Source organism: Miscanthus floridulus, chromosome 12 (assembly GCF_019320115.1).
Source record: "Miscanthus floridulus cultivar M001 chromosome 12, ASM1932011v1, whole genome shotgun sequence".
In the NCBI taxonomy this organism is placed as follows: domain Eukaryota; kingdom Viridiplantae; phylum Streptophyta; class Magnoliopsida; order Poales; family Poaceae; genus Miscanthus; species Miscanthus floridulus.
In genome coordinates, this window is record NC_089591.1 from 57,980,669 (window position 1) to 58,007,741 (window position 27,073).

Consider the following 27,073-nt stretch of genomic DNA (forward strand, 5'->3'; position numbering starts at 1 on the left):
TCAAGAGCCCTTGCCATCTCATATGGCTCCGAATCATTCATAATTTCAACACTATTGGAGCCAAGGAATCCATCTTCATAGTGCACTTGCGCAGCAACATGGGGCACATCCACATTGTCAGAAATGTCTCCTGCAACTTAAGTAGAAAAATAAGGAAAGAATGAAAAAATAGATTTAAGGAAGAGGGTAAGCTCTTAATAACCATGCGGATAAAATACTTACTCGGATGATTCTATGTCAAAGGAATCTCATGAGAAGGATCTGCCACAACATTATGAGTCTGACAAGCATCTCCACCTAGCTCATTGGGGTAGATTGAGCATCGGGAACCGTAGGTGCAACCTCCACATCCATATCAGGTTCCGGGACGGGAGGGTCGAAGTATGCCTGCTGACCCATTAGTGGGGAAAACTCATGAGGGATGGGATCAACTAACACCCGACGCACAACCACGTCCAAACTTTGGAACTAGCACTTCATAGCCGATCTCACATAATTCTTCCACTGGTCTATACACCCAATTGAGATCATCTTCCTAAGGATGTTGGGAGGGAAACCTAGGTGAAGTACACCCTCAACTGCGATGCCATCATCATCATGGCAATGTAGCTCATCCCAAGACCTTGCAACCAAATCACTAAATGAAGGCTTCTCATTGAATAACACAGGCATGCTTTGCATGTCAACAAACTCAACATATCCATAGCGATCTCTTTCCACGGTGCCTCCATGATATATGCTCACTAGGTTGTACATCTATTTCATACCTAAATCCAAACACATTTTGTTTAGTCCAAATTATGTGCCAACAACTACATACTAGGTAACTGCTAGCTTCGCAAATAACATAATAGCTAGCTCCATACATGTCCAACAACTAGGTTATCACCTTATTATCACTACATCACCAACTAATTAAACTAAATAGGTTATCATAACTAACTAAGTAGATAGATAACTAAGTAAGTAAATAGTCTAACTAGGTTATCATCTAATCTCTAGATCACCAACTAATTAAACTTAATAGGTTATCACATTACCATCCTAAGTACATCAATAAACTAACTACTACACCACAATTCAACCTCACTATCTAACTACATTGCATATACACGAAATTTATCTATCCAACGATGGCAGTGCACGACGCGGTGGAGAGCAGGAGGAGGTGCTGGGCGCGATGGAGGACCGTGGGACGGGGTGGCGGAGAACGACCTACGCGTCCGGCCGGACATGGAGGACGGGGAGGCAACAACGCCTATCCCAGCACCGCGGGACGGCAAGGGCGCGGTGGCCGGCCGGCGCAGCGCGGCCAGGATGGGGGCGCGCGGGCGCGGACACGGCTGTCGGGACGGGGGCGCGGGGTGTGATGGCGGGAGCGGCACCGACGGCGGGAGGCGTCGGGCGAGAGAGAAGAAAGGAAGAGAGGAAAAGAAAATGAAGAGAGAAAGAAAAAGGACCCACCTGTAAGGCCGACTCGACGCTAGGATCTACGGCGCAAAACTCGACGCCAAGATCTACGGCGCCAAGCTTGACGTCAAGATCCACGGCACCGATCTGGCTGCCATGTCACCCCCGGCTCTACTTTGATGCCGACGTACCCCCCTGACCTAGGCGTCAAACCCTTTGGCGCCGAGACATGTAAGCTCGGCGCCACCATGGATGGAACCGAGCTAAAGGTCCAGTGCGCTATTCGCTTGAACTTATCAGCCGGCTTATCAGCTAGAATCTATAATATTTTTCTTTCACAATAAAATAGTTTAGCCAGCTTATCAGCCGAATAGAGCCTAGATTTTTTGAAAGCATATCTCCGGGTTGAAAAACTTTCAAAAATAGGGGAAAAAAAATCGGTCGACGCCAGCTGCCTACCCGGCCGCCGACTCGCCCTCGCGCGCGTCCTCGGTACAAGCGCCCCGAGCTCCAGACCACGTGACCACAGGAACGACAGCACATCAGGTGGCCGGCGGCCCACGTACGCGCGCGAGCACGCGCGTTCGGAGAGATACCAGTAGTCCTTGTCGTTCCCGCGTTTCCCAGGATGCGTTTCCTTTTTATTCTATTTCTATTTTTTGTTTTCTGTTGTCTTCTTATTATTATTTTCGTTATTTTTATTTTTAATCTTTCTTTTTACTCTATTGGTTAATTACTATTCTATTTTATATTATATTTTAATGTTTTTTTATTATTATTTCATTTTTCGTTCCTTTCTTCTATTTATTTTCTCTCTCTTTATTTTCTTGTTTCTATAGATTTCCTTATTTTCATGTGTTTATTCTAATTAATTTTTGTTTCCTTTTTATTATTTAATGTTTTAATTTTATTATTTTCTATAACACCTTACGAAGGGGGGAAATAGCAAACGCTTCCCCACGGCACAGAACAAACCAGAGTTTAAACCCTAAGGTTGGAACTCGCCGTCGCCTACAGATCGCCAAAGTCGCCCCTTCGGTCACTTTTGGATCGTTATGTAGTCAAAGCATGTTAATTGGAACCAATGCAAGCGGCTAATTAATTTTGTTCCTTCTTTTTTTTAGTTTTTTAGCTATCTTTTGTATCGTAACACAAATGTATATTAGGTTGTTACATATACCTTTGCCGTGTATTTTTGACACGTGTAGTTGTTGCTGATTTGTAGTGGCGGATCTAGAGACACCTCAAAGTGGGGATGAAAATAGTGTAAGGGATTTTGGGGCTGCGTGGGGTAGGGCTAAATGTATATTTTTTATGGGCTATCTTAGGCTGAATAAAGGAGCTGTTAAAGGGATTTTTGAGCCACGCCCCGGGCTGCAGCCCGAGGCCTAGATCCGCCCCTGGTTTGAATGGCCCCGCCTAATTTTAAAACCTAGCTCCGCCCCTGGCTCCATCCTAGTCTTTTATTCTTGGGATTGGACGTCGGAGATGACAATTGTGATGACCCTTTATTAAGGATCAATAAATTTGTACATATATCAAGTTCTTTATTTTCTGAACTGGGAAGAAGCAACATGTTCACTCGTCACACACTTGTACAGTATTTGAACAAGGCACCCTCTCTATTGAGCTTCAAGTAAACTTTGGAGGAACCGTTTGTACCACAACGCGGATGACTTGGGCTTTCTTTCCTGTGTTTGGTAGTCAACGTAGTGAAGCCCAAAGCGGAGGGTGTACCCGTATAACCACTCAAAATTGTCAATGAGAGACCAGATGAAGTAGCCACGAACATCGGCGCCGTCCCTAGCAAGTTCACTCAGATATGTTAGCTGGGGAACAGTTCGTCCACGCATATAATTAATCTGTAAAATTGGAAATCAAATGCAACTAACCTGATAACTTTGGCAAGTTTTGTGAGGTAACCATCGAGGTACTGTATCCTGCCCTGGTCGTCCAGCCAATCTTCGACATGGGTATAACCATCTCCACCTTGTGCATAACCTGAAGAAATGAATTTGAGTAACTGTAAGTTACAACTCTCAACGTCAGGGAAACGCGGAAAATGAACAGCGCTGCAAAGCTGAATTAATAGATGCACCATTTTCGGTTATGAACATGGGACGGTTGTTGTATCTCTCCATGATGTAGGTGACAATCTTCTCTATCCCATCCGGAACAACGTAGAACTTTGGCATCGCTGTCTGCACAAAACGCAGGAGGCATTCAGGCGCGCGTTCAGGCACACAAGTCGCTCAGAACCTCGCCTTCACTAAGCAAGCATTATTACAAAGCACTTACCGGGGGTCCGATTGGAATTCCATTTCTTTCTCCGGTGAATGCCGCCAGCGCATGATGGATCTCCTGCCCCGACGGGCAACCTGACGAAAACATGAAGTCCTTGGCGTACAGCGTCGTGTAGTGGTTGATCCCGATGAAGTCCAGCTTGTAACCCAGCTTCCTCCTCTCCTCCGGCGAGAAGGTCGGCAGCTTGGAGCCCAGCAGCTGTCGCATCTCCGGAGGGTAGTCGCCGTAGATTATTGGGTCAAGGAACCTGCAGCAAGCGATATAATTGGAAACAAACAAACGCTCTGTAAATAAACTAACGTTACATCCACCTCTAGTGTTATGTTTTGCAGGGTGCAGGCCGTTTGCAATGCATTAATTGGGTGATCTCTGGAGTGCCGTGCCCTACCATGGAACGTCGAAGGCCAGTGCCCGTTCAGTCGCCAGCCGGTCCACCGGCGCGTCCGTCAGCGGCACGAACCAGATAGCGGACATCACAATGCCGATCATGCCCTTCTGCTTGCTCTGCAGGTTTCAATTGGCCCAAAATAAAACAGGGTGGAGCGAACGACGACTGAAGAACCAGCACGACCTTGTAGGAGTACGTACCTGGTACTTCCTCTTGTAGATCTCGACGGCGGTGGCGTGGGCCATGACGACGTTGTGCGTGGCGACGTAGGGCTCGGCGTCGGAGTTTCCCTGGGCACAGGAGCCGTACGGCGGCGAGCAGCGCCCCGGCGGGTAGGTGCCGACCATGTAGCCCTTGGTCACGGCGACGTTGGGCTCGTTGAAGGTGGCCCAGTGCTTGACGCGGTCGCCGAACGCCGCGAAGCACACGTCCGCCAGGTGGCCGAAGTCGTGCCGTGCCTCGGCGCTGAGCCACGCACCGTACCTGTCCTCCATCTCTTGCGGGATGTCGTAGTGTGTCAGCGTCACGAATGGCTCTATTCCTGTGCCCGATCGATCCAGCAGAAAACAAACGTGTACGTTAGGATTCAGAAGAGATATAATCCCAGGTGACGAGAAAGTGGTTACGGCCGGGTGATACCTTTGAGCAGGAGCGAATCGATGACTCTGTTGTAGAACGCGATGCCTGCTGGGTTGACTTCGCCGAATCTTCCTCCTACCCTCGGCAAAAGAAACATTTTTTTGCAAAGATTTCGTCGATCGAGTATCTATCGACTGAGAAATGATGAAGTTTTTAAGCAAACTAACTCACTTGGAAGAATTCTGGCCCATGATATCGAGAATCTGTAGGCGTTCGTGCCGAGAGAGTGCATGAGCTCAATGTCATCCTGTGATGAATGAAGCAAGATTGGGGGCACTTCAGGTTTATCCACACACAAAAAAAAAAAAACTATTTTTTTAGTTTATAAATGCTATTATATTTGTAACATTGGACCTCGTAACGATGATAGTGATCATCCGCAATATCTCCGGTGCTTCCATCTTTGATTCTTCCTGAAACACATTACTACCACTGCGTCACATGTATGTGGAAGTATTTCAATTAACAGAGTGTACAACGGTAGTTTTCAGCTTAACAGAGTGGTAGTAGTTCTGCTCTCACTTTAAGAATGTGTAGTTGATGATTTACCTTTTTTTTAGATAAAGAGTTGATGATTTACCTGGTGTATGAGTGAAGACATCCCAGTTGCTTAAGCTCTTGTTGCCCTCGAGGTATGCGCCTTCGATCTAGAAGAGTAAAGAAGATTACATCGATCAGCATGGTTTATTAAATTTTCTTTATATTCTTCATCATGTTATAATCATAAAATCAGTAGCAATTCATCATTTCACATGCCGGCCGCCAAAAGCAATATAGATCATAAGGAATGAGGTGATGTTTAATAAAGGCCATCTAGATTTTTTAAGATTCTTTTCAGGGAGACACACAATTTATGATCTTGGACTTTATTACAATGGTCAAGTGCAAGCAATAAATGGATTCTTGACGCATGCAAGATGCTACTACATGTTGGATAGGTGGTCTTTCGTTTACTGTCTTTGACTTCAATTATGAACCTAAAATAAGTTTAAATTCTACACTATACACTATGTGTATAATGGTAATTAATATATGGACTAACGTTTCTTCTATATATATATCTAAAGAAAGAAAGGCAGCCAAAAGCATCAAAACACATCCTGCGGCAACGCAAGTGCTTGGGCCTGTAATCAGGTGAAGCTCAATAGGGCCCATTAACAAGCATCGCAGCCCTGCAAATAGGTTAGCCGCCTCAGAACGATGTGTATGTATATGGTCGATGTGAATGCGATTCTTCCTATGTTACCCACTTATTTCTCATCTGAATAGCTGAAGAGACCACAAGTAGTGAAAACCAACCGCAAGTTTTTTCTTCCTTTTTTGTTATTATATACCTTCACCGCACAGGATCGGAGGCCAACGCCAAACTAACCGCCTGCGTGTGCATGCGCTCGGCAACAGAGATGGAGACAAATGATCGAAATGATAGAGGCGGAGAGGCAGCTAGCTAAATTAAGTCGATCACCTGGTACGAGGAGGTGGCGGTGCCGAAGAGGAAAGACGCCGGGAAGTCGCTCCGGCGGACCGCCGCCGTGGCCCATGGGAGATCAACAAGCAGCCACAGGAGCGAAGCGCCGCCGGCGAGCAAGAGCCGCCACGCACTGGCCCTGGGCCAGCTACCGGCCGCCATGCCGGCGTGCATGCACACACTATACTTTCCCTTGTCTAGTTTACTTGGCTTCTTGAATGACGACGTTATTGGGCGAGGTGGGTGATCACAGAAAGGGTTTGCTGGAGAAAGAAAGTAGGGTGGTCCGACCTTTTCATGTGATCTCCTCGCCACGCCGATTTCCCCATCCGCTTTTTTTTTCGGTGCTGGATATATATAGGCTGAGGTGGTCGTGGTGCAAGGAGCAAGAGCGTTGCAGGCTTGTTATCTTGTGTACTTGCCTTGTTGGGATCGATCCATAGAAAAAGGTTGGAGGAGATGTGATCCGGCCCACACAGGTAAAAGCGTGAACGCGAGGCCGGCAGCACCTGCACACGCGGGTCGGGACGGAAAAGGCGAACCGGGACACAGCAGGATGTACTGCCCTTAACAACACATTTAACTTTCCCGACGTACTGGACGTCGCGTTAGATGGAAGAGAAGAAGAACAGCGAGCCGAGCGCACACACGGTCTCTAGATCAATTAGATCAATCAAGAATAGTGCTCGTTCTAGAGATAGCCGCACGTACACTACCTTCTCCGCTTCTCGATCATACATACTCCCTCCGTCCCAGAAAGGAAGTCGTTATGAGATGCGTGCAGGTCAAACTTTCTCAACTATACTAGGTTTGTAAAAAATATGTGCGACATTTATATCTCCAAATAAATTTATTATGAAAATATATTCAACGATCTATCTAATGATACTAATTATGTATTATAAATATTAATATTCTTTTATATATAATTAGTCATAGACTAAAAAAATTGTCTTCTCAAAAGCGAGGACGACTTCTATTTCGGGACAGAGTGAGCAGGGAAAGGGAGTTTTTCCTGTATCCTTGTCCATCGTCGTCTTCTTTGGCGAGGCGCGGCACGGATTGTTTCTGTCACGGTTTTCTAGCCTGCTCGCGCTGCGACGCGTGTGTCGTGAACTCGCGACGACGATCGCTCAGTGTGGAAGGTGGATAGCCTCACGGCCTCACCCCACCCCAGGAGAGGCTCCCAGAGTCAAGATGAAAAGAAAACTCAGGCGCTGTACCGTGTTTGTACGTACGTGCTGCGTGACGGGTGCGATGAAAGCGGCGGCCACTGATGAGGAGGTACCTTTTCCGTCGGCCAAATCTCGGCGAGGTGTTGTTACCTCGCCGCGAGCAGATAATCCGATACGACGCTGACAGATCGATTCACCGACCCGGGCGGCCGAGAGAGAGAGAGAGAGCTGTTACCGTCCACGCGACGCACGGGAAAGCGTGCGCGTCTCGCCGCCGAGCACGGATGGATGATGCGGACTGGTCGACTGGATTGCCTCTCCACGTCAAGTCAAACAAAAGCTTCATCCGCAAACAGAGCACGTTTGTAACCGCGCATGTTCACATGCCTGCGTTTGTTTTGATCCACTAACGCGCACAGTACACTTACGGGTGTGGTGGTCTCGGCATTGTCTGCATGTTCGATGTTTTCTCCAGGATGGTGTTGATGTATGTATGTACACCTAACGTGACTCATGAGCAATCGATCACCGTTCGTGTCTTATCTTGGCCTCCTTCTGCAGTCCTCGACAAATACTCCGAAACGTCACATTATGAGTTGAACACCTTTTTCCCTCGAAAAATTCGCTTTCATGGTCATGACCTCTTTCCACGTTCATGTCATGACTTTCCGGTTTCTCTTCTGGGCTGCTGCTATGCTCCAGCTTGGCCCAGCCTTATACAAAAAGAATTGAGCAAGAGCAGCCCCAATCGGCCCATCTGATCTGACCAGCCCAAGGTCGATTCGATCGGCCCGCTGTTTCATGGCCGCCTGGCCGGGCGCGCGCGACGCCACACACCTTTCAGGCTTTCACCTTTGCGGAGTTGGCGCAGATACAGTAGCTCCGGCGGCAAATATCAGCCGCCGCGGCCGAGAAATATCCACGGCTAGCCTCGTCACACCCTGCCCGCTCACTCCCGGTCCCGCTGACCCACTGCCTAATCCCCGACGACGATGATCGCCGCCGCCTTCCCGTTCGTCTCCACCACCTTCCACCGCCCGCGCCTCCGGCCCAGCTGCCCGCGCCGCGCCTCCGCCGTCCTCCCGGCCCGCGCCACCGGCCCCTCGTCGTCCTGGGAGGAGCGCGAGGAGCAGCGCTGGCTGCGGGAGGAGCAGCGGTGGCTCCGCGAGGAGTCGCGCTGGCGCGCCGAGCGCGAGGCCCTCCTCGCCGAGGCCGCCGCGCTGCGGCTCCGCCTCCGCGCGCTCGAGGGCACTCGCCCTGCTGATCACCTCGCGGTCGCCGCCGACGCCGTGGTGGCCTCGCCCGCGCCGCAGCCCAGGCCGGTGTTCGTCGAGGAGGCCGCGGTCGAGGTCGAGGTGAGGAAGGAGGTGGTGGTGGTCGAAGAGAAGAAGGTGGCGGCGGCCAAGGCCGAGGCGGGGAGCGGCGCAGGTGCCAGCAAGAGCAGGAGGACGCTGAGGGCGGGGGCCGAGGGCGAGGACGTGCGCGCGATGCAGGTGAGCCGTGCTGTCGTCGCAGGCCTCTCGTTCTGGCTAGGATTCGTGTTGCACGCCGTGCGTGTATCTGGGTGGGTGCGTTGGCTGAGGTAGTGAGGTGCCACGGCCCGGCCCAGCAGTGTTGTTCCAGTTCGGGCACCCCTGTGTCTGTGTCTGTGACTGTGATTGTTACCAGGGTCGTCCAGTATAGGTGGCAATGCTCTCTCTACGCGGCCAGATTTTTTCTGTAGAAAATTGTGCAGCGTTTGCAATCAAACAGCTAGCTTTGAATTGTAAAACGTCTCATGAATCCTACCATAGTTTACTAGTAGTAGACGAATGATTGTCGGTACAAAAACTAACTGCATTTTTGCGTGACGCAGGAAGCTTTGCTGAAGCTCGGTTTTTACTCGGGCGAGGAAGACATGGAGTACTCTACTTTCTCATCTGGCACCGACCGAGCTGTCAAGACATGGCAGGTTAGTAATACTGTACTCCTGAAGATTATCCTTCATGCTATGTTACATTTATGCTACTTGATGATACGAACTCTCTTTCAGGCAACGGTAGGAACTTCAGAGAACGGAGTCATGACGTCGGAGCTACTTGAGAGGCTATTCTCAGGGAAGACTGGGGAAGATGCGAAAATGGAAGTGAGTTTAGGCCAATATGATAGCATTTATTAATTTAGGCCCTAAACCCTAAACCATGATTACACATATAAATCAGAACGAAATAAATACTTTCGGAACCAAATAAACTCTCCAGTTACCTTCTGCGTCACAGGAAGAGCTTCTTGTAAACTAATAGGTTTTGTACATCGGGATGCATAGAACAGTAAGTTTAGTAGTGCAGTCATGAGTAATGACGGTTGGTTTGGGTGTGCACTGAGATTCCAATTTTCTTATAGGATGGCACAAACGGAGCAGCTGTTCCTGCTGTAACAGGGATCGCGGAGGTTCAGAAAACTGTGGTTACAGAAAATGGTGTCTTGGGAGTTGGGGTCTCCGAACACAGAGTGTTTCTTCTTGGTGAAAACAGGTGGGAAGACCCAGCCAGACTGACGCAGAATAAAAAACCAGTCAGCACCGGCACTACTGCATCAACCAAGACATGCATCTCCTGTCGAGGTGAAGGGCGCCTCATGTGTTTAGGTAATAAACCCTACAAGTTGCACTAATGTGTACAACTGCATATTCAGCTTCCGTATGTACAACTCATAATCTCTGGAACCTGGACCATAGTACGTAGATTTTTGTTAGACACCTAAAATAGCAAGTGTTTGTAGTTCCACTATTCTGAATTCTAACAAAACTGAATGCAATGAAACTGTTTTCAGGCACACTTTTTATTGTGATCTCAATCCCTATTTGATATCTGATGTAAAGTAAGAAATGACATGTGAAACAATGGCTGACTATCATGCTTACCTTAATTTTTCTCAACCGTGTACTGAAAAGTGAGCAGGATCGTTGCATTGCTTTTCATTAGTCCTAATTTGTTTCTTCTTTCCTGCAGAATGTGATGGAACAGGTGAGCCGAACATTGAACCGCAGGTACTGTAGCCTCCTGTTGCACAAATGCATCATACCATCAATTAAGTTAAATTTTGCTCTTCCTTATATGAATGCATTCAAAATTATATGAATGCATTCAAAATTAACTTTTCCTCAAAATGCAGTTCTTGGAGTGGGTTGGTGAAGATACAAAGTGCCCATACTGTGAAGGACTTGGTTCCATTTTATGTGATGTTTGTGATGGGAAGAAAGTAATGGCAGGTTAAGTAAGACTTAGAGCAACATCTGCCTTGTTTGTGACCATATAGCAGCATGTGTAGATATTAGCAAAATATTCAGTTTTATCACAGAATTGAAGAATGCGTTCAGATGGCAATTTTGAGTGGACTGCTGTCCTGCAGAAAGCAGAGGCATAGCAACAGTGTAATACTTTTATGGTACACAATAGGGGATGAAAACATATTAAGAAAGGGGATACTTTCCCAAATAAGGCCAGTAAAATTAACATGTCTATTAATATTTCATTTGTTGCAATCTCTTCACAAAAGTATGTGATAATCTCAAAAGCTATGTTGGTGTTCTTTCCTACCTGGAGTCCTGGACTTGTAACACTAACACCAACTTCGATTTCACAGCATGCAGCCATTTGCCACCTATGTTTTGGAATAGTGCTTTAAACATGATTTCTTTTATACATGTACAAAAAATTGAACTGCTAGCATACATCCTGAAAGGCAACATGTTGCTTTAGATAACGTCAAATATTATATCATGGAACGAATTTGTGAAATATGGTACTTCTGAAAAAAAAAATCTTTGTGATTACTTGCCGTTAGTTCTTAAAAGTACAAACAACTCGTTCTTTAATTAGAATCAGTGCATGAAAAATTAGTATGTCTGCAGTCAATTAAATGAACCATGGCCAGCAACAACTGTGAAAATATGTTGATTTTCTAGATCTGGGATTTTTACTAACAGGGTATATTGCTGAAACAGACAGACTCCACTGGTGTTCACATGTCTTTTGATAAAATTATTCATTAGCTGACTATATTATTGAGTAATGAGGTCAAACAAAACAAGTATGACTGTTTGATCTATGTTTGTCAAACAGGTAACTTGAATAGATGCTTCCCTGACCAATTAACTTGAATAGAAGTTTCCCTTACCAGATAAGAAATAGTAGTCTGCTGTTCTTTCTTCTACAGAAACTAGGAGTCTTGGACCATTTGCACATCCTATAGAGTGAGGCAGTATGCATTATTCATTCTGATGCCCTTCACAGACAATCTCAGTCATATCTATATATACAAAAAGTTATGACTTATGAGCACACAGAGGCTATACCTAAAGCAGAAAAGACTTCATGGAGGGGGAAGAAAACCATAAATGAACCTGCACAAATCAAATTTCATCACTAGAAACTCATAAAGATACCTTGAACAAAACCAATAAACCTTGTAGTTATCTTAATGCTTGGAGCCCAGATGATAAAACATATAAATATTAAGTGATCAAAGCCTAAATCCTTAATTTATATAAGTGGATGTATTACATATACTATGCAAGGGTACCAAATTCCTCACCTAAACAACCAGACATCTACTTAAGGTCCATGATGAGTTAGAAGATCAATCTAAGCCCTTGATCCTTTAGCATGATATATTAGTTAAACAGGGTCATTATCCCTCAAGTAAGCATTCCACACAGGCTACGCAGATCATATTCCTCAATTCTGTCATCTTTATTCATCATTCCAGTTAGACCATCAAGCATTTTATAGATGCTCAGAGTGTCCGGATGATGTGTGTCCTGTACAACAAATAAGCTTGTTTTGTTACCCACTGTGATCCAACTACACCCTGGAAATTTCATCACCCCTTTTTCTCGCATTGCTTCTCTGGCTACCTTAGCTTCGACCCAGTTACCAGCCGCAGCATGCAAGCTTGAAAGGAACACATACGTGGATGAGCTTTGTGGTTCCATCTCAACAAGTTTCTTTGCTGCAACTTTCCCTCTTTCTTCATCCTTGTGCATTTGACATGCTGCAAGGTATGTAGCCCAGATCACACCATCAGCTCTGAAGGGTAACTGGTCAATAACTTCTTGAGCTTCTTGAAGATGACCACCACGCCCAAGTAGATCAATGAGACATGCATAGTGATCTACTCTGGGCACTATCCCATAAACTTGACTCATAGAATCAAAGAAATCCTGGCCTTCGGAAATTAAACCAGCATGGCTACAAGCAATGAGAACACCAAGGAGTGTGACTTCATCAGGCTTTAGTTGTGATTCTTGCATCTTCTGGAAGAGAAGAAGTGCCTCGTTTGCATAACCATTTTTCGCAAAACCAACAATCATGGAGTTCCATGGCATTATATTTTGCTTGTTTTTCAATTCCTTGAAGATTTCAAAGGAAGAAATAACATCGCCACACTTGGAGTACATGTCCATGAGGGCACTGGCTGCAGTTTCATAAGAAACAAAACCAGATTTGATAATGAGGCCATGTATCTCTTTTCCATCTGTAAGAGCTGCTATCTCAGAACAAGCTTTCAGAACACTAGCGAATGTTGCCTCATCTGAACGAACATCGTAACTGCGCATTCTCCAAAACATCACCAAAGATTGATCACTGTAACCATTTTGAGCATACCCTGAAATAGTAGCTGTCCACTCAACCAGGTTTTTGTGATCTGGCACCTCTGCTAAGAGTTTGTTTGCATCCTCAAGCAATTTGCACTTCAAATATATTCCAACCAGAGAGATGCCAAGTGAAGTATCCTGATTCAAAAGAGCAGATTTCAGTGTGTAGCAATGGACTTGTTTGCCAATAACTGAACTGACAGGTCCAGTACACCCAGAAAGAATGCTTGCAAATGTATAGTTAGACGGCTTGAAACCATCTTTTAGCACTTGCTGAAATAACTCTATGGCTTCATCTTCTCTATTGTTCTGCACAAGACCTGTAATTAGCGCATTTATTGGAACTATGCTGCTTGCATCCACATGTGCCAAAACCTTCCTAGAAGATTCTACATCTCCAAACTTTGAATACAGGTCAATCAGAGAACTGCCAACAGCATGATTTGAGCAGACATTATACTTGATAGATGCACAATGAATCTGCTTTCCAGTCTCAGTAGCCTGAATGTTGGAACAGGCATTAATTGCAGTTGCAAAAGACACCTCATCTGGTGCTATACCGTAGAACTTCATCCTTTTAAGCATATAGACCGCTTCTTCCTCCTTTTCATTATGTGCAAGCCCAACTATAAGAGCATTCCAGGATACACTATCCTTGCCTGGAATGAGACTGAACAGTGCTTTCGCAACATCCATTGCTCCAAGTTTTGAGTACATATCTAGCATTGCATTAGCAACAAACAAGTCTGCATCCATGCTGTTCTTGATTGTTATACAATGTACCTGCCTACCTAAATCAAGTGAATCCAAGTTAATACACGCGCCAAGGACACTCACAAATGTAAAATTATCAGCCTCAAGATCAGCCCTCCTCATATACTGAAACATCTGAATGGTCTCTTCTTGGAGCTCATTTTGAACGAACCCATAAAGCATTGCATTCCACATGACAATGTTCTTTTCAGTGGAGAAGTCAAACACCTTCTTTGCATCAGAGATGCATCCATGTTTCACATACAGGTTGATCAGTGAACTGCCCACAAAAACATTTGCATCTAAACCATGCTTTACTGCCGCTGCATGCATCTGCTGACCTTCATCAAATGCTGTCATGCTGGCTGCTGCACTTAGCAAGCTCGCAAAAGTGGACCTAGTTGGCATCAATCCCTGTCTCTTCATATCCTTATACAGGCCAAACACTTCACCCTCAAGACCGCTTTGTGAGTAACTTGAGATAACAGCATTCCAAGCAACCGTGCTTGGCATTTGTATCCTCTTCAGCAAAGTTCTCGCATCGACCAGTCTGCCCATGCTTGCAAGAGTGGAAATGATAGTAACGCAGGTTACCTGGTCTGGGACAGAGCCCATCTTCTCCATCCTAGAAAACAAAGCCAGCGCTCGCTGGTAGCGTCCAACCCGATGGTAACCCCCAATCATGCTAGCCCAGCATATTGTGTCCGGGCAAGCAATCCCATCAAACACCCTCCTCGCATCGTTGACCTCACCGCATTTGGCATACATGTCCACCAACCCCGCCTGACAGAAGGCACTGGAGCAGAACCCGCTCTTCAACACGTCACAATGCACCTGCCTGCCGTGCTCGAGAGCACCCAGCCGCGAACACGCGGACAGAACCACCGCAAGGCCAAACTGGTCCGGCGTGCCGCCAATGAAACACCTGATACGCTGGAACGCATCGAGAACGTCCCGAGGGGTCCCTGACCGCGCGTGGCAGGACAGCACCGAGCTCGCCGCCGCGCCTGACACTGGAGCCCCGGTGCAGCAGCCCAGCGCGCGCCAGGCGTAGCCCACGCGGCCGGACCTGCCGTACAGGTCGACGAGCGCGTCGCCGAGGCGGCCCCGGAGGGGCAGGCCGAGGCGCAGGATCCGTGCGTGCAGGACCCCGCATGCCCGCGCCTGATGGGTTCGGTGAGGACTCGCGTCAAACGGGTGGTGGGCGAGTCGGCACTCCCGGGAGAGCGAGCCGAGGAGGGCGGCGTAGTAGGCCGTGGGGTGGTGATCACCACCCGCCGCGTCCGCGCTCGCGGATGCCGGAAAGGAGCGGAGAGGGTGCTGCTTGGGTCTCGGCTTGGGCGTGGCGCGGAGGAGGGCGGCGGAAGCGGAATGCATGTGCGCACGGCCGCGGCCGCCTCAGGTGCCGTTCGTTCGGTGACTGCCTGACGGGGCAGGGCTTTTGCGCCGAGCGAGACTTTCGGCAGCGGAATCGTCGTGGGCTGCCACGGCCCACGGCTAATGTCTTTTGCAGGGGATTGGAGGGCTGCCTGTCGTCGCTCCACCTGTCCGGCTTGTGCCTTTGCAGGTAAGCACGTTTGCCGACTGAATGAAATGAACAGAATAATATATTGGGTTGAATTCACCCATCAATCCGTTCTGAATGAAAATACAGAATAATATTTTTTATGCCAGTTAACAAATGGAATTTTATTGATAGCATTTACAGCAATGAATGAACCAATCAAATCATGTACAGATTTGTGAACCCCAGCAATTATTATATATATATACAGACTGCCTACATTTACAAACAACTCATCGCATATACAGCTTATTGCGAACGGCTTATTCGTGCCAGCATTGTGCCAATGACGCAGCAACCGCTGTTCCTGTCAGATCGGAATGAAGAACCTGCTCTCCATGCCCTCCCTGTCCTCCCACTCCAGTTTCTCCCACCATTCAACTGAACCGCACACCTGCTTCAGTTTCCCCCAGTTGTACGTGCTGCTCAGCGGGATGCTTCTCAGATTCGGGCAATCCTCCACCCGGATGGTCTCAAGGCTGGGAAAATTTCTTGGCTTGCAGATACTTCTCAGCATCTTGACATCAGTCAGCACGATTGATCTTAGGTTCAGGAACTCTGCATGCGTGTTGTCACCGCTATTGCACGCACTTTGACCATCATCAATCCACTTATCTTCCTGTTCTTCAGAAGGATGACCCAGCATTGTCTCTGACTCATCACCGCTATCTTCTTCAACGATCTTGAGCAACCCATCACAATTGGTTATGACAAGCCTCTCGAGCATTTCGAGTTTGAGGACCCATGTGATGTTCTTCAGCTTGTGGCAACTCGAAATGGCCAATTTGCGGATGTGCCGAAAATGGTGGGGCGTTGGTGCAACAATAACGTTCTCCAGCACAGGAAGAACTGAGAGGGTCAGGAGCTCCAGGCCTGAAGTTGCCAGCTCAGCATCAGCAACCAGTGTGCTTAGATTATAGCACGACTCGACATACAGCTCCTCGAGGTGCACCAAGTGGTTGAGATCGGAGATTTTGAGCGAATGCATTTTTCTACAGTACTTGAGATTCAGACGAAATGTTGACTTTGCCAAAGGACTAGTCTTGTTCAGTTTCTTTAACACGTCCTCTGCATAAATAGTGATTCCAAGGAACATTAGTGCCTTCAGGGAATCCAGATTCAGGTCGTTGACATCACTAATACCATAGTGACTGCGAAAGAGATTAAGCACTCTTAACTTGAGCAACTTTGAGCAGTTATTCAAGGTATCTTCGAGTTCAGCAGTCACACTGAGATCCAGATGCCTCAGCTCTTTTAATAACCACAGTCTCTCAGGTAATATCCTAATGTTTGTGTGTGACAAATTGAGATGCTGCAATGCAACCAATGTTTCACATTCTGGAAGTGATGTTATTGCAGTGTGAGAAAGATCTAGCACTTTCAAAGAAGGCATAAACTTGAAAAATCCCGAACTCAGCTTGTTCAAATTTGGGTTATTCTGGATCAATAATGTGGTGAGCCTTCTGCATTTCGGTGAGAAAGAAAGCTCTTTGATGTCATTAGACATGATGGAGATCCTTGTAGCTTCTTTCCACTCCTGGTGATGGAGCACTATCCAAATTCATCCCTGCTTGAACGAGAAACTTTTGATCTGTCTTGTTAACTAACCAAAGCCCCATATGCCTGATTACATGATGCATTTTTACCTTTGATGACATTGAACTACTGGTCTGCAACAAGCATGCTGAAATAAGGCTCTGAATTATCTGATCACCCTTTTGACAATCATTGAGTAGCAAACCTTCAGCTAGCCAATAATCAACTAGTAGTTCCTTACTAATAGATCCGTATTCAGGGAACAGAGTGCAATACAGAAAGCACTGTTGTTGAGTGGATTTGAGCCTGTCATAGCTGTATTTCAGCCGATAAAACATTTCATCCACATCTTCATTGTTCAACATATTGATGTCATTCGCGGCTGACATCCATTCTTTGGGTCCTTCCAAGCCTGCCACAGCAGTCCCGATGACATTGAGTGCGAGTGGCAGGCCTCCACAGCTTAAGAATATTTTCCTGGCGTGCTCCCGAACAACATTGTTGGGATTCAGGGATTTAACTGCTGCACAAGCCTCATTGCTCAGCTTGCTCAAGAACAGCTCCCAGGCAGCATCATTATCCAAAACCTGCATTTCAATTCGGCTCCTCTGTGCACCATCTGGAAGCATACTTCTTGGTAACGTGATGTCAGGATCAGCTTGCTTTCGCTCTTGGTGTCTGGAGTCGGGATACCGACATCCTCCAGTCGGAATTTCTTCCTTACATCATCAAGCAGCACTAGAAATCTCTTCCTGGTCAGTGCCTTCACCAAGAATTTGGCCCGTTTCTCAACTGTCTCTGATTCATTCCAAGGCAAATTAAGCCTATCAGAGATAGTCTGCTGCATCTCCACTGTGTTCAGGGTCTCTGAATTGGATACTTCAATAAAGATAACAACCTGGAATACCCAATTTAAGGAAAGATATAAAATTAATTGCAGTGCAAAAGTAATCTGTTGATATGATTGAAATACAAAATAGAAATCTTGATCCCCCACTCTGACAAGGTCATGTATACAATATAGAGAGATGAAATATGAATGCTGACTAAAAATAGATAAAATCTCTGGAGAATAAGACAGTGTCATTATATTTTCTCCAATTGCATCTGTTCCAAAAAAAGTTTTTAGGCCTTGTTTAGTTGGCGAAATTTTTTTGGGAAATGGTACTGTAGCACTTTCGTTGTTATTTGGCAATTAGTGTCCAATCATAGTCTAATTAGGCTTAAAAGATTCGTCTCGTGAATTTCGTCTAAACTGTGTAATTAGTTTTATTTTTTATTTATATTTAATGCTTCATACATGCGTCCAAAGATTCGATGTGACGGGGAATCTTGAAAAATTTTGCAAAATTTTGGGAACTAAACAGGCACTTAGAGGAACCTTAAAAAACTTGTTACACACAAAACAGTCACATCCATTTCATGCGGTAAAAAACGGCGGTGCAACTTTCTTCTTCCTGTCTGATAAGCATAGTTCATGTAAATACAAAATATTCATAGTTTACATTTGAAGCTGCAACATCTTCAGTTTGAACTAGTACCCGTGAACAACATATTAGCTACTATACATGTGCCAGAAATGTTTGTCTATACAAGGACAACAGCAGTTCCCTCCCATAACTGAAAGTCTGAAACTCAAAACTTTTGCAGTTTAATTTATGTTCGTTCTGCATACCATTCTGAATACACTACGAATGTAAGCACCATTAAATTCATCATTGAAGCAATCCTATATATGCAATTCAAAAAAGGAAGACAAATAAGCAGATTCACATATATTCTGATGAGTAAATTGCAGCTTTGGAGGAAGCAAAATAGTACCTGATAGTTGTGATCTTTCTTTTCGAGATGATTGTTGAAGGCGTGTAGGAGAGTCGTCTTTCCGATGCCTCCTTGACCCCACACACCAATTATGCTTGACTCGCCCTTCTCAAGCAAATCATGGACCCGAGCCAACATCGGCTCCAACCCAACGGTCTCGGTTTGGGATAACCGACTGACGGCCCTCGGCGGTGGCTTGAACCCAAATGTCCTGAACTGACTCCCTTCCTCGGTCAGTTTTTTCACCTCCTCCAGCGCCTCCACAACACGCTTGCCGATCGAGGCGCGGCGACGAGCGTGCACGGTGCACTGGCAGAGGCAAGAGAACCCCAACAAACTGGTGTAATCCTCATCGATGGTGTCCTGGCGAAGCTCATCGACGCGCTTGAGCCACACCTCCACCTGAGGATCACAGACGTTCAGCTTGTCCTCCTCCGCCATGACTGCCGCCCTGACCGTCGTCTCGACGGCCCGCAGGCTGTCCCGGGCCTTTTCGAGGTCGCCCCAATTTGACTTGATGCGAAGGAACGCGGCCATCCCCCGGCCCGCTGCCTCGAGCATGCCCGTGCTTTGCAGACATCCGAACAGGGGCTCCAGGCATTCAGCCATCGGGGACGATGGTGAGCGTGCAGCAGGCGAACGAGGAATCTGCAAAAAAAAGGAGAGTTCTTTGAAGCTTATAAAGGAAGAATATGCGGACGCTAGACGCCACGCGGTGCACGGCACGAATGGGGCAACGCGGCAGACGCTTTCGCAGATGGGGATTGGATTGGCATGATTCGGATATTGGGAAGAAAACGTCCACGCACGTTGTTCTGTCGGGTTTGGAGCTGTGAAAAGTCATCGACTATATGAGGAAGGAAAACCCCTGGTTTGGACAAGATCCACCGTGCCGAGGCCGGACGCAGGAGGCAGATCACACCCGGAGAGCCACTTTCCTCGTCAAAAAATACCAGAAGCGGAAGCAACGGCGGCTGAGTTGTGCCAGGCTTGAACAAGGGCCTGTGACTGTGTCTAAGGCGGCATGGCGGAGATGATCTCGAAGAGACAATCCATCAAACACCTTGCGTGCGCCGCCATTCCTCCCGCGCGCACAGCCAAAGCCTTACGTGCCGAGAAGTTGCGCCCGCGGGTTTGTGGACGCCTCATGAACTGGCACCCGGCGGTAGATGTTGTACAGGATAACAGGAACAATCATTTCCGCCAGAAGGCAGCTGGCAGCAGCTCCGTTGACTTGGAATTTCGTGGTCGAGAATCTAGCACTGGGCCGAGCAACTTGATCTTTTGAGATGGGAGACGACGACCTCGCCGTGAGGTAAGCTAGTGGCGCCTTCGCGGCGCCGCGCGGACGCGGTGCCGAGGTGCGGACCCGGTTGGCAGTAACATAACAGAACAGCTTAGCCGTCTTTCCCGACAGGTGTCAGTCTATGGTTGGCTTGCCTACCAATCTTTTTTTTCCTGCCGTTCCATGACCAATTCCATCCGATTTTTGGTGTTCGTGGCAGCGCCAGTTTTGCTTCCCGGTGACCATGGCGGTGGCGGTGGCGGTGGCGGCGGCGGAGGGTGTGCGGGGCCGTCCAAGCGCACGGCCATCGCTGACTTCGTGGGTCGACTCCGGTCTCCGTGCCGCCGGAGACCCGTCGCGGCAAGTTTATCCCCTCCATGTCTAGTGATCTCAATTGAGGTTTGCCTGTTTCTCCCTTATCTTCGTCCACAGCATTTCATGAATTGTTTGCTGGTAAGTGGTAATCTATGGTGTCTCCATCGGTGGAGGCGTGGGAGAATCCGACTGAAGGTTGCAAGGTTAGCAGCGTGGGGGCAAACACGAATACGACTTCATTCTCTCATCAATTACAAATCACTATATATATTCCATCTAAACTGCCACGCCAGCAGCGCCTGTTCCATTTGATTTATTTTCTGCAGAGTGTTGTTGGTGATCGGAGAAAGTGATTACACGATGGGAACAGTGTCCTGTGGAGAACAATTTGTGCATTGCTAGATGCAATGCAAGATAGAGAATGCTGCGTCCATGGACACCATCACGGTATGACACATTCCATAGATAACCCATTCTATCAAGCTGCTACCCATATTGTATCTTCAGAATGTGTCGTGAAATTTGTTATTTCCGAACAATAAGGTGGAACCTGATCTTTCATTGATTTCTAGCTAGGATGTTTTTTTTATAGAACATTAAGGAAGATTTGTGTGCTCTTTCCACATATGCAGTTGGTTCTCCACTTCTGTCCAGGAACAATTACCATTTCAAGGGAATTAAGGAGGTATGGGATACAATAATAGTTATTCTTGTTTTAGGTTGCTCTTTTTGAAGTTTTAGAGGATAACTGGATCTAGATGTGCAATGTATTTTTTTTAAAATATCATGTATCCGAAATTTACAACATAGTTAATCAGCTCAATTGCCAGAAAACCTGCATGAATATGAGGGATAAGTGCATGGACATCTGAACAGATTTACATTATATACATTTGTACTACATCTACATGTACAAATCTGTACAGTGTCTATGTAAAATATGTACAGTATTTACAGGTTGTGTACAAAATGTATACAATTTGTATTACATAATACAAATAGGCATATACAAAAGCCACTTATTTAGGACTTTGAACATATGGATCGAATAAGTAAGTTTACAGGTGGGCAATTAGATCTTGAACAGAAAAATTATCAGTAATGCGTGCAGTACCTGTATTTGTTTTTCATGAGAATGCTAGTCTTCATCTTTGATTGGGATGAAATACTTATTCTCTATTGTCTCCTTGCCATTCCACTCTAGCTTCTTCCACCAGTCATATGATCCACAAATCTGCTTTAGTTTTGGGCAGTCAGACATTTGACCCAGTGGAAGTGCTGTGAAACGTGGGCAACGCTCCACCCTAATAATCTCAAGACAAGGAAAGTCTCTTGGATTGCATATTGCCGTCAGCTTTGGCAGGTCTGTCAGAACCATTGCTCTCAGTTTTGGGAAGCCCACATGATGCACACCCTTGATCTGCTCATTCTCTGTCTTGTTCTGATAGCCTTTTACATGTTCATTATATGCATCTTCTACCATGCAATGTATCTCCTGTTCTTCAGAGAAACCATTTATTATCCCAGATCTCTGAACAATGTTGTGCTCAATCCCCCCTCTCCTGTTGTCCACCTTGTTGATTGTTTCTTGAACAACTTGCTCCAGTTCATTACAATGGCTGATAGAAAGCTTCTCAAGTGCATCCAGCTTCAGAACCCAGGTGATGTCATGCAATTTATGGCAATGAGAGATTGTTATTTCTAGGAGGTTGCGGAAGTGATGAGGCGAAGACCCAACAAGAATAGTTTGGAGGGAAGGCAGTCTAGCAAGGGTGAGAATTTGCAGGCAGGAAGCTTTTCCCTTGTCAGGGTCAGCAATAAGTTGTATCAAGTCAAGACATGATTCAACATAGAGTTCTCGAAGTTGCACCATATGTGTGAAGTCTGATATTTGGATTGACTGCATCTGTTCACAGTGCTTGAGGCTAAGACGCTGTGTTGACTTGGCTAGAGGATGTGTATTTGTCAGCTTCTTTAAGACATCCTCAGCATAGATTGTGATCCCAAGGAATTCCAGTTCCCTTAAGGAATCAATGTTCAGATCATTCACGTCGCGAATCCCATAATTGCTTCGGAAGAGGTTTAGCACCCTTAGCTTGTAAAGCTTGGAACAGTTATCTAAGGTCTCTTTCAGTGCCTTGGTAACACTTAAATCTAGATGTCTTAGTTTTTTGAGCATCCAGAAATCTTCAGGAAGTCTCTCAATGAATGTGTGAGACAAATTGAGAAACTTGAGCTTCGCCAATGTGCTACATAGAGGAAGTTCTTTAATTCTGGTGTGTGATAGATCAAGTACCTTCAAAGAGTACATGGACTGGAAGAAGGTTGGACTTAGCTTGTCCAAGTTAGGATTATTTTGGACCAATAATGTTACAAGATCCTTGCATTCTGGTGAGATACCAAGGTCTCTTATGTCATTGTACATGAGTGATATCCTTCTTGCTGTTCGCCACTCTCTGTGTGGTGGTGCCTTTTCCAAGTTCATTCCAGCCTTCACAACAATCTTTTGCTGCACTGCAAGGGACAATCCCAGATGACGAATAATATGGTGCATTTTTACCTCTAAATCAGATCCACAGCTCTCCAATAAGCATGCTGAGAGCAAGCGATTGATTATGCGATGACCTCTGTTGGGATCTGGAGGTATCAATTCTTCTGCCATCCAGTATTCCACAAGCTGATCTTTGCTAATTGAACCATATTCAGGGAAAAGGGTGCAATACAGGAAGCATTGCTGCTGTGTTTGTGTCAACTTATCATAACTATATTTCAGTTTATGGAACATTTCTGGGATTCCATCTATATCCTTGATGTCATGCTTGGTTGCTTGCATTGCCAAACTCCATTCACTTGGTGTTGTCAGCCCTGCCACAGCACTCGCTATCACCTTGAGTGCTAGTGGCAAACCACCGCAGCTTTGGACAATTGCATTAGCATGTTGTTTTACAGCATTGTTGGGGCCAGATGAATCAATGGCTGCAATTGCCTGAGTGCTCAAATTGCTTCGGAAGAGCTCCCATGCTGCCTCCTTCTCTAGGTACTCCATCTTGATCAAGCTCTGTTGAGCTCCCATTTGATAGCACACATCCACAGAACGTGATGTGAGAATTACTTTGCTTTTGCTCTCAGAATCAGGGGTAGGGATCCCAACATCTTCTAGTTGGAATTTGTTCCAGACATCATCCAATAAAATTACAAACTTCTTTCTTCTCAGCGCTTTCATTAAGAACCTCGCACGAGCTTCCTCTGTCTGTCTGTCATCCCATGGCAACCCAAGACGGTCTGTAATTGTACTCTGGATTGCTGCTTTGTTTAGAGTTTTAGAATTGGACACCTCAATCATGATCACCACCTATCAAAATTATTGTGGCAACAAAAAAGTATTAGGATACAGTTGAACTGCCCTCGGTAAATTTTTAATTTTACGGGTATGAAGTGTGTTAGAGGGAGAGTTAATCTGCTGCTCAAGAAGTTAAAAAGGATATAAATTTACTATAAACAAAAGGAAAATTATGCAAATTTAACCTACATCTGAGAAGTAAACGTCACAATGCATCTGTTTGTGATCTGAGAGCTGAATAAGTAATACTGATCATTTATCCGGACAACAGACAATTAGCTCCCCTTGGCCAAGCTGCCCTCCAACTCTAGCAAGAGCGGGGACCCAAGGATTCGAACCTGGGTCGCTTGCTCCAAAGCTGGAGCAGCTAGCCACCCAAACCTCCTTCCCGTCAGACAATAAACCCTACTTGAAAGATAAGTATTTATAGGTTTTATTTTTTGTAGAATGTGGACGCGATTGAGTTCAATCTTGAAATAATGCAAGGCTATAGAGCATATCCTCCCTATATCAGTATCTCTATATCTGATTTGCATGATTTAGACCATTCTAAAAGTTGTGTTGCCATACTCACACAAGACTAATAATCATGTAAAGCTCAAGAGAGGCCTGCAGACTGCATAGGGCTTTGCATGGGGAAGGCAAAAAGCATCGAACATAAAACAAGAGAAAAATCATGATTTACAAATTTTGTTGTAAATTGAAAAGGAGTAATTTGACTAGCGATGTAATCCGAGGGTCACTAAGCTAACTCCTTTTAGGAACAGATAAGAATGTTTATTTAAATTTTCATGCTAAATTTAACTGACTAGTTTATTTGGATTTTGGAGAGCCTTGCATACCTGGTAATCCCTGCCACATGCTTTGAGCTCATTGTTGAACGTGTTAAGGAGTGTCGTCTTTCCAACACCTCCTGGACCACAAACTCCGATGATGCTCACATTGGTGCTGTCACAATATTTCCCAAGATCCCTCAGGACTGGCTCGAAGCCAAATGTTTTCGTCCGTGGTCGCTCCTCGACAGAATCTGGCAAACGTTTGGATGCAAACGTATCAAATTGTTTCCCTTCTCTGATTAGCCTATCTACATCCTCCAACATCTCGGCGACACGTTTGCCAAGACAGTATCTTTTCCTAAGGCTTAGAGAAGAACTACATAAACAAGAGGATTGAAACAATTGATCAGATTCTTGGACGATGGGGTCGACTAGGACATGGAGGACCCTCGTTTGCCACAGGCTGACTTGAGGATGGCACTCGTTGAGGTTGTTGGTCTCAAGCGCAACTTGTCCTCGAACCACCTTCTCGACAGCTTGCAGGTCCTCCATGGCTTTTGTGAGGTCTCTGAGGTTGCGCTTGATGCAGGCGAAAGATGAGACACCTCTTGCAGTGGCTGCAGGAACCCCTGCTTCATTGATGAAGCCACACACAGGCTGCAGAACAGCACATATCATGCTAGGATCAGCCATGGAGTGGCAGCAGGGATGGCACAGGGAGGAGTTCAAGAAAGGAGAGGGAGCAGAGAGGTAAGCAAAATATGCTTGCGAGTTTAATTCTTAGTTTCTTCACTCGAATTTAGTTGAGGCTCCTGTCTATTTAAGGGTGGGACCAAGGGCAGGTGAAAAAGGTAGGGATAATCCTTCCACATTTGATTCCTGTGATCCACCGTCCACGCTCCACGCAGTGGCTTGATTAAGCACGGGACCTGGGTTCTAATAATTTCCTTGAAGTTACAGGGCGCACAGTTTTTCCACATAGAGCATCATGTCTCCAAGGTGTGTGTGCGCTGAGGAACGGATGAAGTGTATAGTTGTGAATGCATTTCTTTTTTATGTGTATTATATAGCTTTGGGGATAAGTCTTGTATTTTGTGTCATTACAAAAATTAATAGCCTTCTAGAATTTGTATATTGCCCTTAATGAAATACACGCCTAAGCGCGTTCTCTAAAAAAAGAATTTGTATATTGCCTTTAATAATAAGTCAATAGAAAGATGCCCTTCTCATCAAGTAGACGTGGTGTACAAGTATACACAACACACATGCCACTTGATTAAAAAAATAGGGGCTGGGATCAAATGTTGTAGACACTATGTTTATCTTTTCTAATGCTTCACTTTGAGCATCAATTTCCTCCAGTATAGGTTCAAAGAATCGTGGCAACAGTTTGTGGACCACATGGCTACATCGTGGCGACAGTTTTCAGCAAAAACTCTTGTTCTCTTTGCTTCACAGTTGGAAATTCGACCATACTCCCATTTAATTTGCTTAACAGTTAACACATATTGTTGTTTTGTTTTCATAAATTCATACCCCTCTTATCATATACCAGAAACCATGTCCAGGAACCAGGATCGCAGGACGCGTTCCTTGTTGGAGCAACGCACAGCATTTGCAGTTACAAAATCTGCCTGCAACATAGGCTGACGTAGTCAGTTTTGAATTTCTGATGCAGATACACACCAGAGCATCTATATCCATTCATGTACCATCACATTGTTCGTGGTCTTAAGGGTACTGTCTGACTCATCAGGTACAACTGGCGTACACGCATCATACATGGCACTCAATTAAAAATTTGGCGGTTGGGATCAAAATAGACAGAGCATTGGATTTTCTAATACTTCACGTTGAACATCATTTCCTCTACAGGAGGTTTAGTCTTGTGGATCCAATCAGATACTTTGGGATTACGACATTGTGGCGAAGAGATCGATTATATATTAACATACTTGTAAGACAACAAGTGTTACCAGAAAAAAAAATCTCCATCTTAAATAAATTAATTTTCTATTTGATGGTCTCACACTATCTTGCTGATTATTTCGCTTTACTTTGTAAGCAGGCCTGGGATTCTAGGACGCGTTTCTTCTTGCAACAATGCACGGTATTTGTAGCTCAGAAGCTACCGGCAAGCATAGGCTAACCTAGTCAGTTCTGATTCAGGTACACATCATAGCGTCTATCCAGTCATGTACCATCACCATTGTACCGCCTGACTCAGATACATGCCATCTCAAGTTCTCACAGCCGTCTGCACTGGGTACTCCCGCATCTTTACTCAGAATTGAATGGGGTTGCTTGTGACAGTTTTTGTTTTTCAATCCCCATTGCAAAATTTGATGTATTGACTTTGAAGCTAGTGGGCAGTGGCGCTGTCATGCTGCTGCGATTCCTGCTAAACATTGTACACGAGTGGAAGAAACAAGCATGTTCCGTTTTATGAATGCACGGCGAGTCGGCGACCAAGCTCGTGGAAGTTACTCCTCGAACCTTCAGGAATTCGTTTGGCTGTGGCTTATCGTAAACGATCGTAAATTTTTAGCCGGAACAGTATTTTTCTCTCACACAAACCAGCCACGATACGAACCGGTCAACCGAACAAGCTGAGGTCACTAGCCCCAAACAGACCAGGGCGACCGGTGCCCCCTCCGGCCT

General features: G+C 45.8%; 4 protein-coding genes, 1 long non-coding RNA gene and 1 pseudogene across 10 annotated transcripts; 2 read left to right on the forward strand and 4 right to left on the reverse strand.

Annotated features, from left to right (window-relative positions):
- Positions 1–2,907: 2,907 nt before the first annotated feature.
- On the reverse strand, positions 2,908–6,649 carry LOC136496665 (beta-glucosidase 18-like). Its single transcript, XM_066492394.1, has 11 exons — positions 6,207–6,649; positions 5,322–5,388; positions 5,096–5,154; positions 4,913–4,988; positions 4,742–4,816; positions 4,303–4,643; positions 4,103–4,218; positions 3,709–3,961; positions 3,509–3,611; positions 3,303–3,411; positions 2,908–3,213 (listed from the first exon to the last, which is right to left on the reverse strand). Exons 1-11 carry the CDS (start codon positions 6,381–6,383, stop codon positions 3,033–3,035), a joined length of 1,557 nt encoding a protein of 518 aa, XP_066348491.1. The 5' UTR covers positions 6,384–6,649; the 3' UTR covers positions 2,908–3,032.
- Positions 6,650–8,020: 1,371 nt separating this feature from the next.
- Positions 8,021–10,897, forward strand: LOC136496575 (protein disulfide isomerase pTAC5, chloroplastic-like). Of its 2 annotated transcripts, XM_066492291.1 has the most exons (6): positions 8,037–8,877; positions 9,240–9,335; positions 9,417–9,509; positions 9,767–10,010; positions 10,375–10,412; positions 10,538–10,897. In XM_066492291.1, the coding sequence occupies exons 1-6, from the start codon at positions 8,377–8,379 to the stop codon at positions 10,637–10,639; spliced, it is 1,074 nt and encodes a 357-aa protein (XP_066348388.1). In that variant the 5' UTR covers positions 8,037–8,376; the 3' UTR covers positions 10,640–10,897. The 2 variants fall into 2 exon arrangements, with proteins under 2 accessions (XP_066348387.1, XP_066348388.1); XM_066492290.1 differs by having other exon boundaries at positions 8,021–8,877; positions 9,240–9,509.
- LOC136496572 (pentatricopeptide repeat-containing protein At3g09040, mitochondrial-like) lies at positions 9,954–15,152 on the reverse strand. Of its 4 annotated transcripts, none has more exons than XM_066492287.1 (6): positions 11,960–15,152; positions 11,721–11,768; positions 11,543–11,611; positions 10,963–11,026; positions 10,287–10,368; positions 9,954–10,089 (listed from the first exon to the last, which is right to left on the reverse strand). In XM_066492287.1, exon 1 carries the CDS (start codon positions 15,150–15,152, stop codon positions 12,063–12,065), a length of 3,090 nt encoding a protein of 1,029 aa, XP_066348384.1. In that variant the 3' UTR covers positions 9,954–10,089; positions 10,287–10,368; positions 10,963–11,026; positions 11,543–11,611; positions 11,721–11,768; positions 11,960–12,062. The 4 variants fall into 4 exon arrangements, with proteins under 4 accessions (XP_066348384.1, XP_066348382.1, XP_066348383.1 ...); XM_066492285.1 differs by having other exon boundaries at positions 10,287–10,425; XM_066492286.1 differs by lacking the exon at positions 10,963–11,026.
- Positions 15,153–15,646: 494 nt separating this feature from the next.
- LOC136496574 (disease resistance protein RPS2-like) lies at positions 15,647–21,425 on the reverse strand (annotated as a pseudogene).
- On the forward strand, positions 19,318–26,983 carry LOC136496576 (uncharacterized). Of its 2 annotated transcripts, XR_010769087.1 has the most exons (6): positions 19,318–20,113; positions 20,202–20,743; positions 20,929–20,981; positions 26,091–26,168; positions 26,288–26,369; positions 26,481–26,983. It is a non-coding gene; the product is annotated as an uncharacterized lncRNA (long non-coding RNA). The 2 variants fall into 2 exon arrangements; XR_010769086.1 differs by having other exon boundaries at positions 19,318–20,743.
- Positions 20,934–26,163, reverse strand: LOC136496573 (disease resistance protein RPS2-like). The gene is made up of 2 exons (XM_066492289.1): positions 24,479–26,163; positions 20,934–23,648 (listed from the first exon to the last, which is right to left on the reverse strand). The coding sequence occupies exons 1-2, from the start codon at positions 25,103–25,105 to the stop codon at positions 21,435–21,437; spliced, it is 2,841 nt and encodes a 946-aa protein (XP_066348386.1). The 5' UTR covers positions 25,106–26,163; the 3' UTR covers positions 20,934–21,434.
- Positions 26,984–27,073: the final 90 nt, after the last annotated feature.